The sequence below is a fragment of the Erpetoichthys calabaricus genome, chromosome 2 (genome assembly GCF_900747795.2).
Source record: "Erpetoichthys calabaricus chromosome 2, fErpCal1.3, whole genome shotgun sequence".
NCBI lineage: Eukaryota > Metazoa > Chordata > Cladistia > Polypteriformes > Polypteridae > Erpetoichthys > Erpetoichthys calabaricus.
In genome coordinates this window covers 53611832-53624705 of record NC_041395.2, presented here as the reverse complement: position 1 = coordinate 53624705, position 12874 = coordinate 53611832, and the positions used below count along the sequence as shown (strand labels likewise).

At 41.9% G+C, this 12874-nt stretch overlaps 1 protein-coding gene across 40 annotated transcripts in view; it reads right to left on the bottom strand.

Annotated features, from left to right (window-relative positions):
• ano1a (anoctamin 1, calcium activated chloride channel a) overlaps positions 1–12874 on the bottom strand; it is a 380680-nt gene that overhangs the window by 343892 nt on the left and 23914 nt on the right. For 37 of the 40 annotated variants that reach the window (XM_051923682.1, XM_051923687.1, XM_051923685.1 and 34 more), the window contains exon 1: positions 4895–5026. The exons of 1 other annotated variant lie outside the window; for it this stretch is intronic. In XM_051923682.1, coding sequence (XP_051779642.1) covers positions 4895–4940 — 46 coding nt within the window. In that variant the 5' untranslated portion in view covers positions 4941–5026. Of the gene's footprint in view, positions 1–4894; positions 5028–12874 lie in introns of those variants that run through there. 2 more of the 40 variants (XM_051923669.1, XM_051923693.1) reach the window with 1 other exon arrangement.

Here is a 12874-nt window from a genome sequence, read left to right as displayed (position 1 = left end):
CCCATAGCACTAGACAAAATGCTTGTAAGTGGCAGGCCCTGTCATTTAAATTACAGCTTTTTATTCTGTAAAGACATAGTACTGGGCAATTGAACAAATACACATTAATGAGGACACTTGTTTCATGAATTGACTGTAACATATAAAATTCAAATGAGTGTAAACTCACGTCTTGTTTAATCAAATTTATAAAACATTAATTTACTTCAGCCCCCTGCAAGATTTCAGTTTAAATGTACTTAAGCTGCATATTTATGTTTTGTTTAATCAAGTTTAAAAACAATAATTTACTTATACAGAAAATCCCCTGCAAGATAACAATTTGAATGCACTGCAGTTGCATATTTATGTAGGTCTGACACCATGAAAACCTTCATTAAAATTCCATTAACTCAAAATTTCATTGCACATTCAATCAATAATGGTTTACAAATAATATGTATATACACATCTAATCAATTTGTTAGTCTTCTCTGAAGTTACCTTTATGATCAAGAAATCCACATCCATTGTAAAATCTCCTTCTAAAGCTGCACACTTCACATGGTCAGACTTTGGTGTAAATGGTAGAGGATTAAAGAGCACCTGTTGTTCACCCGGGCATTCGCTCTTCACAAGTGACCTGCCTTTTAACACTAAACCATTTCTGTGTCTTAAAAAAGGAATGAAAGGAATGTTGATATTTTGAAGAAAGATAAAACTCCCTCTGCCAGGCTTTTTAACTTGTTGTACACATGAAGCAGAATGAGGAGAGATGACTCAAAACAGTAGCAGGGAGACCAAAGCTACTGGAGACCCCAGTGACCGAGTCTGGCTAGGTCCCATCCTTAATGTTTAATACCATGGATTATTTTTGCCTGAGTCACTTCCCTAATGGTCACAACTCATTTTCACACCTTTACTGATACGCATTTTTTTCTGTCCATCCAACTGTAACTTGTCCAACTGTGGCCACATTATACTGTCTAAAAATATACAGTAAGTAACAGTTAAACTGATTACAAAATAAACTCAAAGAAAATAACTTGTTTGATCTACTTAATACAATAATGTCACATATTTCCATTTAATTGAATTAAGTGGTTGTAAAATAAAACAAATGTGCAGATTGAATGTTGCCAACTCTTGTTATTACATGTTTATTAATTACTAGCTGTGTAAACCCGTGCTGTAAAAAGCCCAGGGTCCTAGAAACTGTTGAAATCATCAGAAAAAAATTGAAATGTTGGGATGTCAAGTAATGGAAAGGAACTGCTCTGGGCACCTCTCTCCTAGGAGGATTCGTTTTGCCGACGTGCTTGTATTGCTTGTGCATTAGCGGTGGGAGGAAAAGTAAAAGGGATACCGTCTTATAGATGTTAGTGGCTAAGCGGCTTTGTTTTTCTTCGGAGGTTTTGTTTTGCTGACGTGCTGGCCTCGCTTGTGTTATTAGCGGCTATGTGAGTTTTCTGTTTCCTCGGAGGTGGAGCCCTTACCCCGACTCTGATAGACACACACACTTCCACACGTAGACGTTTATATATAAGATAATAAGCTGTTGGATCTACTTAATAAAATTAACTAATCTCTACCAATCATTTAGATGTAATGTGCAATAATCACATAATGAAGATTTTTAAGAGTAAATATACAATAAAGAATTTTGAGTATATATATAAAAAAGTATATTGTATTTACACAGTACAAAATACAATGCACAAAGCAACTTTTTCTTATTCAAAGCTCACACCAATTACATTTTCACTCACAAACGATTTACACTTTGTATACAGCACATCCTGTTCCATATCACAATATAAAAAAATCATTCATCTTCTTATATAATACGCTACCGTGGCTGTCCACGTGTCTGTCCGGCATTTTAAATCACCTGTAGTTCGCAAACTGTTTGACCTATTAACCTGAAATTTGGCACACATATACTACGTGACGTCTACTACCTGCTTTCGGATTGATGATTGACCTCCAAGGTTATTACTCTTTTCATTTTATTTTATTTTATTGTGGAATCAACTCTCGACAGCGGCCAGCAGGAATGCCCTGCAGCACATGTGTACGAGTGCCGTTCTCATCCCTACCACCTTCGCCGTCACTTCCTCTATCTCTTCATAACTTAAATCATTCTTGAGGCAGATTGAAGACTTAAGTGCCATCTTAAGTGAAAAATTAAAGAAAACGTACTAAGTAATTGCAACACAAACACTGACTTAATCAGTTTTAACACGAAAAGATGCAGACGAAAGAAGAGAAGAAGCGGGCTGCTAGGGTGGAGAAGAGAAGAGCTGCTCAGGAAGCAGCAAGCGCATCAACCTCTGAGCAAACGAATCATACAGAGAAAGAGGAGGAAAACTAGGAAAGCTCAAGTCAAGTGTATTCACTGCACATTATCGTACAGTGCGCCGTTACTGGTGTGATATAATTAATGTATTACAGTAATAATAATAATAATTTTCTCATGGAACTGATGTCCATACATGCTATTGTGATGTACGGTGTGCAGTTTGTTTGGCAGATAACTGAAGACACACAAGTCCAAAGTCGTTTTCTTCATCACACAAAGCTTTGGCAGCTACACCGGTATTGTTATGCCCAAAGACTTTATCTTTCTCTAATTTCCTACTTATGAAGACCCCAGAAATCTCTCTTTTTCAATGTATTTCCAATGCGGCCAATCCCTTAATGCCAATGAGACATTTTATCAAGGAAAATAACTGAAAAACCTCACCACCATTCTGAATAATTTTATGTAAAAAGAGAACTCTGTAAAAGCCTTTCACCCCCCTAATTCAGAAAATGTTGGTAAAAAATTCGGTGACTGAGGAGAACTGGTCCACTTGGCAATACGGCTGATGAGGAGGCCACTCTTACAAATTAAGGTGCCAGGCATGGTTCTTCAGAGGGAAGCCATAGGGGAACCATTTTTGGGTTCCTAAAAGACCCATCCATATGAAGGATCCAGAATGAGCCTTTACTTATTTAGATCTGTCCTGAATAACCATGACAAGATGGTAACAGATTTATGAAATATGGCTGATGATTTTAAAAGAACTCTTGCTACATACTAAAACACTGGCTAAGCGCAGGTTTTCTAACCTGTTAGTGTCCTGCTAAGTAGCTATGCCATGCATTAAAGATTTCTGTTTTTTTTTTCACATACCCAGAAGTTTTGCAAAGCCCAAAGAAACAACTTCATATGCAAATAACCCTTCCCAGAATGAAAAGGTGTTTTGTTAAACAAGTAAAGACCCAGCAAGGAACCAAAACAAAAATTACCCTTAAAGACTGTCCTTGGATTCATTTGCTTTGTTTAAACATAATTTAATCTGACATTCATACAAAATTGATGTCAACTGTATTACAAAAACAGACACATTAACCCTATCCAATGCTTATTTACATTTAAATCAACGGTGCAATGACAAATGTTCCCAAAATAGTTTTAAAAATGTATGCACATACTACTTTTGATTTAAGTCACCCTAAGATAATTGGATGATGGCGATATATTATTACTGATTGGTGCTGTTAATTAAAGCAGTGAAATGCACTTTAGGTGCTGCCACGTAAATTATATGTGACACCAAAGAAATACAATTCAGTTGAACCACAGAAACGAATATGCAAAACCTAAAAACTTGCGAATTTTGGGTGAAGTCAATTTAAGTAAACTGTGTAACTGCAACTCGAAACAATAGAATCGTCTCTTGAGTGGCAAGCTGACCACTTTACGAACAGTTATGATTTGTCACAAATCATTCCATTTTAAACATGTCCATGCTATGCTATTAAAAGGATAACTTTCAATTAAATATCAAAAGATATCGCCAACTCCGCTGTCCGCCGCTACCGCTTAAAGAGTTCCGCTGAAGGCAAAGGCAGCGCTGGTGCCCCCCACACAGATGCGACAATTATTTTCAGCACAGGACAGTAAGCAAAGTTAGCCAGCGACTGGTGGCCTTGAGGATTCACGAGCAGGGCAGGTCTCTGCTGAATTCCGAAATCCAGCTGTTTTCAATCAAAGTGACATATTAGACTTAAGGCTGCTGCCCCATACAGTGGATCTGTGAATGCGAAGCGGAATTGTGATCCCTTGTTGGTTTTAAAAATTGGGCTGTACTCCAGCGAAATGTTTGGCAGTTTAAATAAGCAGATACGAGGATCAGAGCATGTCTCCGTGGGAATCAAAGCTTAAAAAAAGCGAAAGGAACTTCCTTGGATCTAATCTTAGAATCACTAAATTCGTCTTGGAATTCGGATATGAATTTCCACTGAAAGGGTCACAAATGGCCGCAACAGTGAGGCACTTTTCTATCTTAATGAAACTTTATTCATTTCTCTTTTAATTGCACAATTCAGTACAAATTTCACAACTGCAATTATTGTAATGACAAATAAACCAACTATGGGCCAGAAACGACCTTAATTTTTTTTTTTCCGATAACGCCACACAATATATTATTCAATAATAAAATATGTCACTCAAATGTTAAAAGTTATATCATGATTTTTAATATTTCAATTAATATTCATAAATGTCTACAGTTAAGGAGGCATAAGGCTGAGCTGTTCACGGTTTGTTAAAGTTGGAACAGAAGTGCATGAAATTTGGAATGGAAGCTATAATTAGAGCTCTGATGGCACACGCAAACACTCTCATATTCTTTGTGTGTGTGCGTATAAATATATACATATATATTATTATTATTATTATAAAATGGAAATCACGTCCTGCACTAGCGTAGCGGTGTCCCTTTTTTAGCGCTGAAGACTCCTTAGTGAGGCATTCCTTTCCTGTAAAGTATCACACTTTTGAATGAGTGCAGCCAGCAGCAGGTAACATCATCCGAAACAACCGAGTGCTGGAAAATAATCACACGGCACAATGAGCACTTACACGAGCCCTTGGAAAATTTCTGCAGATCCATGCCGTTCTTGTCCATGTTCAACAACACCAAGTCCCCTTATTGTGCGAATCCTCTCTTATCACTCCAGCCCTGCGCACGGTTTCCTTTTTATCAAGGCTATATGACAACAAATAAAGTTCTATCTGTTATTACCGCCCTCCATCGCCACTCCTTTCATTGTGACACTGTGTTAAGGCAGAACTTGGGGGGGTGGGGGGTGACACCAGGCTGTTGCTCGAACGGAGCGATCCACACTTGTCACTTCCACCTGGTGCTCTGTAAATAAAAGCGCACGCTCCGCGATTTGGGCGGACTTTGCTGCCACTTTTCCTGCCTTTGCCAGCTTTTGTCTGCTATAGTCGGGGGCTCGTCACTAGAGCAATTGAATGGGATTCCCGGGGGACTGAAGCGGCGAGAGTCGGAGAAGCGAGGACGAGGGGCAAATCACTGCACCAAAAAGATAATCTTTTGTAAATTGTGGTTTAAGTTTTGATTTTAGCCTTTAAAAGGAGCGCGACGGGTTTGATTTTTTATATATGGGCTATAGAATATTATTTACAATGCTAATTATAATTCGACGGTAACCATGACCGCTAATCGGGTTTATCAAAGGGGCACAACGAAACATGATCTGTAAGAACCATGTACGCGATTCTGTTTAAATTATTTGGGAAATCAGAGCGCGAATGAATCGGCAGTTACGAGGAAACAGCGCAGCGGGAGGGAGGGAGGCACTTCGCTATTCAGGGTATTTTTATGAGTAATCAAATGATTTTAGTGACCTATCGTGTTCATGGGGACTCCATGGACATTTTTAAAAAGACTCCAGTGTAGCCCCTTCTTGAATTCCAGTAAGCAGAGATTTTATAAAAGCCACCCCTGCATTTATCAGTCTACTGATGTTTGCGGTGAAATTTCCCATAAAGTTATGAATAGTGCAAGTGCTGATTGTGCGTGTGTGTCCCTGCAGCTACTGAGATTTCTACTGCGATTTGTCTGCTGTCTGATTAACTTCAAATGCAATATTGGGAACGTCTCTGAGTTTTGTACACTAATGGAAATGATTGGCATTTAAGAACTATCCAAGAAACAAACTTAATTTTCCACTTAAATTCTAATTTTATACAAAGAACACTATCCCAAGGTATATTTTAAGAACAGTTATGATACAATTTTTTAAATATACAGTATAATGCTGCAACCAAGACACTGAAAGCGTTTCCTTTATCAAAAAAAGCAATAACAGCAATATGTTTTTTCACTTACTTGTCGGTTTTACAAGACCTAACTGCAAGTTATTGGTGGAGAACACTGTCACAAACGCAGTTCGGAGAAGTACACATTAGGAGTCGAGCAGAAGATGCCTCCATGGAGTGTACACTGGTAACAGCCACTTGTGCAGCCTCGTCCATGTAACTGAGGCGTCACTGAAAGGGAACGCTGGGTCCCTAATTATGTAGAGGTCAGCACTTATGTGTGTAGTTTAGTAATAATTACTCCAGCAGGGGCCTAATAATAAAATTGGATGCAGTAGAGGAGCCTTATCTCTTACACGTAAGCCCCTGCTTCCCACTATATTGGGACCTTTAATTCAGAGCTGGGGACCAGGATTACAGGGACACCTTTCGCTGCTGGGCTAGCTTCAGAAGCACAACACAGAGAGTTTTCACTCACATTCTTTACCAATGAAGTTATCTTTGGGATGTTCCCTTGAAATATTTTTGGACAGGTCCAGACTGAGGGTGGAGGAGAACTGAATATTAATAACTTAGCTAAAGGAAGGAAGGAGAGAATGTGGAAGGACACAGCACAGTAGACAGGGAATGGAAGGAAAGCGACCTAACAGGTTGGTATAACCTAATATTCCAGGGCTGAGAGTGACAGGAGGGTTTTTGTTTAGTTCTTTCATTGCATTTTATAATCATTTTCTCCTTAAACTTGTTCCTTTTGGTTATGTTTACTTTATTAAATAAAACATCATTTTATATTTATTCTTTTACCTTTGCCACCATTTCGATTCAAGAGTGTCCATCCATTATTATACACACTTTCTTCAACTTAAGAGTTAGAGGCTGAATGGGCATAAGCCTCTACTGGCTGGGTGGCAACCAACGTACATTGTACATGAATGGGCTGCACTGTCTTGTAGCACCTAATGATGCCATCGTCACTGCTCCAGACTGCAAAGTTCAGGGTGCTGTCCGTGTGGAGATTACTAGTTCTTCTCATGTTTGCACAGGCTTTCTCTCAAAGATCTCATTGTATGTAAAGTTATTCTGGAAACTATACATTTGCTCAGTGTGGGTGTGTGTATATGACCAAGCTCACATTATATATATACACTGTTCAAAAAATTAAAGGAAAACACCTCAAATCTCAATGGGAAAAAAAATCCTGCTGGATATCTATACTAATATGGACTGGGTAATGTGTTAGGAATGAAAGGATGCCTCATTGTTTGATGGAAATGGAAATTATCAACCTACAGAGGGCTGAATTCAAAGACACCCTGAAAATCAAAAGTGAAAAAATGCTGTGGTAGGCTAGTCCAAAATCATATTAAGTAGTTTGTATGGCCCCCATGTGTTTGTATGCATGCTTGACAACATCGGGGCTTATTCCTAATGAGACGACGGATGTTGTCCTGGGGGATCTCCTCCCAGATCTGGACCAGGGCATCACTGAGCTCCTGGACAGTCTGAGGTGCAACCTGGCAGCATCGGATGGACCGAAACATAATGTCCCAGAGATGTTCTATTGGATTTAGGTCAGGCGAGCGTGGGGGCCAGTCAATGGTATCAATTCCTTCATCCTTTACGAACTGCCTTCATACTCTTGCACCAGGAGGAACCCAGGACCCACTGCACCAGCATAGGGTCTGACAATGGGTCCAAGGATTTCATCCTGATACCTAATGGCAGTCAAGGTGCTGTTGTCTAGCCTGTAGAGGTCTGTGTGTCCCTCCATGGATATGCCTCCCCAGACCATCACTGACCCACCACCAAACCGGTCATGCTGAATGATGTTACAGGCAGCATAATGTTCTCCACAGCTTTTCCAGACCCTTTCACGTCTGCCACATCTGCTCAGGGTGTACCTGCTCTCATCTGCGAAAATCACAGGGCACCAGTGGTGGACCTACCAATTCTGGGATTCTATGGCAAATGACAATCAAGCTCCATGGTGCCAGGCAGTGAGCACAGGGCCCACTAGAGGATGTTGGGCCCTCAGTCCACCCTCATGAAGCCTGTTTCTGATTGTTTGGTCATAGACATTCACACCACTGGCCTGCTGGAGGTCATTTTGTAGGGCTCTGGCAGTGCTCATCCTGTTCCTCCTTGCCCAAAGGAGCAGATACTGGTCATGCTGATGGAATAAGGACCTTCTACAGCCCTGTCCAGCTCACCTAGAGTAACTGTCTCCTGGAATCTCCTCCATGCTCTTGAGACTGTGATGGGAGACACAGCAAACCTTCTGGCAATGGCATGTATTGATGTGCCATCCTGGAGAAGTTGGAATACCTGTGCAACCTCCGTAGGGTCCAGGTATTGCCTTATGCTGCCAGTAGTGACACTGACTGTAACCAAATGCAAAACTAGTGAAAAAACAGTCCGATAAGACGAGGACGGAAAAATGTCAGTAGTCTCCACCAGTTAATATATAATATAATATAATATAATATAATATAATATGATATAATATAATATAATATAATATAATATAATATCTATCTATCTATCTATCTATCTATCTATCTATCTATCTATCTATCTATCTATCTATCTATCTATAATTCACTAAACAGCCAGCGCAAGCAAGACACCCATGGAGCACGCAAGACAGAGCCACGCCCACCAACTCTAAGACCATGGGATACGACGACAACTCACAGAGCCACGCCCATCAACTCGGAGGCGAACCACGCCCACCAACTCTAAGACCATGGGATACGACGACAACTCACAGAGCCACACAACAACTCATAAAACACGGTGTCAATCGCGTTTGTCTCTGCTACAGTCCACATGCACCTCTGAGCCACGTTGACTTTTCATTATTCTTTTCGGTTACGAAGCACAGCCGCGTCCATCATCGCAAATTGTTTTACACGCTGCATACAGCGATTCACATCCTCGACAAACATGCTTCTTCTTAGATGGTCCTGCAGGAACACGGAAAACGTTTGTCTACACAATTTCATACCATACTCCTTATTCCCCGTCCACCCTCGCTCTCCAGGCATTCACACTGCCTGCTAATGTGCCCGGACGCAACAACACACCAAACACCGCGTAAGTCGCTTTCATCTCCATGGCACATGCATGACAGAGCCCCACCAACCAACAATTCGCACGAGAGCGAAAGCATTTGCCAGTAATGTTTTCATTAATCAAGAACGAAAGTTGGAGGGTTGAAGATGATCACATACCGTCGTAGTTCTGACCATAAATGATGCGATCTGGTGGCATTATTCTCATGACCCGCCAGGCAGCCAACCGGGTAACCAAAGTCTTTGGGTTCCTGGGGGAGTATGGTTGCAAAGCTGAAACTTAAAGGAATTGACGGAAGGGCACCACCAGGTGTGGAGCCTTTGGCTTAATTAGACTCAACACGGGAAACCTCATCCGTCCCAGACAAAAAGAACAATGAAAAGTCAACGTGGCTCAGAGGTGCATGTGGACTGTAGCAGAGACGAAACCGACTGAGGCGGTGTTTGTAAAATGAACAGTCAATGTGACTCACAAGTGTATGTGGACTGTACACAGACGAAGGCAATTCAAGTGAGGAGTTGGGGGCGGGCACATGAGCAGGCAGTGCGTACTGAACGATGACTAAGAGATGACTAAGAAATTGGCAGACTAGAATGGCGGGGGGGCCGGGGCAGAGGGGGCGGAATGAGCGTCAGACGATCGAACTTGCCTATTTCGAGGATGTAAATGTCGTAACAAGGCTTCGGAAGTATCGTTACTGGTTGTGCCGACCCGTCGTTGGACGGTTAGGACCCAAAACCTCTCGGGCCCACTTCCCTGCCCTCTCTCCGGAGAGGCAGAGGGGGCGGAAAGGGTGTCCTCACTGGGCGTCCTTCCCATTTCACCCCGTTCCGCCCTCCGCGCGTGACCGCTGTCCAGCCCCGTCCCTTGCTCTGGGAGGTGGGGGCACGGCGGCGGTCCTCCAGTTTTCAGTCAAGGACAATTGTATGTTGCTCTCTCCAGAGTTCCCTTACTGTCGTATCCTCAAACCCACTCCATTTGGACAACTGTGTCTTTCAGGAAGTGTTCAGCCATCAATACATAATTATGCGGCGTATGCTACGCCACGGGTTGGCTAGTATAATATAATATAATATAGACACACTGGGTATACTGTATATACTGTATATATGTATATATTTACACATGCATATATTTAAAGCATATGAATATATATATATATATATATATATATATATATATATATATATATATATATATATATATATATATATATATATATATATATATACAGTATATGTTGACAGATGCTGTGGTAAATAGTGTGATTGAACTGACATCTTTAGCTGGATGGTTTATGTTCCCTTTCCTGGACAGGAGGCCCATGTAAAAGGCAGAAAATGGGAGGCTGCCTCCCGATGCTATGTATCCCCTAATATGTAGGCTAGCAGCATCCCTCTGATCAGACTAACCATTAGGACTCTCCCAGGGCTGTGTGGGAGTTGTAGTCCCAATGGGGACCCCTCATGTTGTCCTTGGTGTAGGACATTGTTATGGTGAGGATTTCTTATCCAATAGAGGTTCCGTTTGACCCAGAAGTGCTTTCTGGAGGCAGTGTTATTGCACTGGAAGAACTTCTGAATTCAGTCAAAAAAGGAACTGCTCTGCCTCACACAGTCAAGTCAAAATCAGTTGTGAAGTTGGGTTAAGCTTGTGTGAAGGGGATTGGAGAAGGAAAAGGGAGATAAAGAAAATTATTGTATGGCCATATGAAGAAGCCTTGTGAAAATTATATTTGTGGTAAATAAAACAGTCTTTTTGAACCCAGGACTTGTGTCTAGCACAGTTGTGTCTGGGGTTTGGGGTCTGAGTTATGCCCTATAGGCCACAATATTCACCATCTCTAACAGCAGTGGCACAAGGACAGCTCCATAGCTGCACTGCTCTGTTTGGTAAACAGTAAACCAAGGGCAAAATAATTGGTTGTCCTCTGCAGGATCACGATTACTGCGTAACATGCTTGTCACACAATGTTTAGAACATTTAACACAGGGCGTTCACCTGCTCTTCCTTGCACGCTACAGGGTCTGCCACAGTGTTGATTCCAAGCTGCTGGTGTTCTTACAATCTGAAGACGAAAGCTAAATCAGGACGATTGCCTGTGTCAAGGCTCCTTACAGCTCCTATTTTGAATGAAGTTTTGAGACTGTGCTTGCCTTCTCTATATAGTAATAAAGTACCTGCATTTTCCTTGGAAACCTGGACTCACCTTCTTAGATAGATAGATAGATAGATAGATAGATAGATAGATAGATAGATAGATAGATAGATAGATAGATAGATAGATAGATAGATAGATAGATAGAAACTTTATTAATCCCAAGGGCAAATTCACATACTCCAGCAGCAGCATACTGATACAAAAAGCAATATTAAATTGAAGATTGATAATAATGCAGGTAAAAACAGACAATAACTTTATATAATGTTAATGTTTACCCACCCAGGTGGAATTGAAGAGTCGCATAGTTTGGGGGAGGAACAATCTCCTCAGTCTGTCAGTGGAGCAGGACATTGACAGCAGTCTGTCGCTGAAGCTGCTCCTCTGTCTGGAGATGACACCGTTTAGTGGATGCAGTGGATTCTCCATAATTGATAGGAGCCTGCTTAGCGCCCGTCACTCTGCCACAGATGTCAAACTGTCCAGCTCCATGCCAACAATAGAGCCTGCCTTCCTCACCAGTTTGTCTAAGCGTGAGGCATCTTTCTTCTTAATGCTGCCTCCCCAGCACACCACTGTGTAGAAGAGGGCGCTCGCCACAACAGTCTGATAGAACATCTGCAGCATCTTACTGCAGATGTTGAAGGACGCTAGCCTTCTAAGGAAGTATAACCGGCTCTGTCCTTTCTTACACAGAGCATCAGTATTGGCAGTCCAGTCTAATTTATCATCCAGCTGCACTCCCAGGTATTTATAGGTCTGCACCATCTGCACACAGTCACCTCTGATGATCACGGGGTCCATGAGGGGTCTGGGCCTCCTAAAATCCATCACCAGCTTCTTGGTTTTGCTGGTGTTCAGGTGTAGGTGGTTTGAGTTGCACCATTTAACAAAGTCATTGATTAGGTCTCTATACTCCTCCTCCTGCCCATTCCTGATGCAGCCCACGATAGCAGTGTCGTCAGTGAACTTTTGCACGTGGCAGGACTCCGAGTTGTATTGGAAGTCCAATGTATATAGGCTGAACAGGACCAGAGAAAGTACAGTCCCCTGTGGCGCTCCTGTGTTGCTGACCACAATGTCAGACGTGCAGTTCCCAAGACGCACATACTGAGGTCTGTCTTTAAGATAGTCCACGATCCATGCCACCAGGTATGAATCTACTCCCATCTCTGTCAGCTTGTCCCTAAGGAGCAGAGGTTGGATTGTGTTGAAGGCGCTAGAGAAGTCTAGAAACATAATTCTTACAGCACCACTGCCTCTGTCCAAGTGGGAGAGGGATCAGTGTAGCATATAGATGATAGCATTCTCCGCTCCCACCTTCTCCTGATATGCAAACTGCAGAGGGTCGAGGGCGTTTTGAACCTGTGGCCTCAGGTGGTGAAGCAGCAGCCTCTCCATGGTCTTCATCACATGTGATGTCAGAGCAACAGGCTGGAAGTCATTCATCTCACTAGGATGTGATACCTTTGGGACTGGGGTGATGCAAGATGTTTTCCAAAGCCTTGGGACTCTCCCTTGTTCCAGGCTCAGGTTTA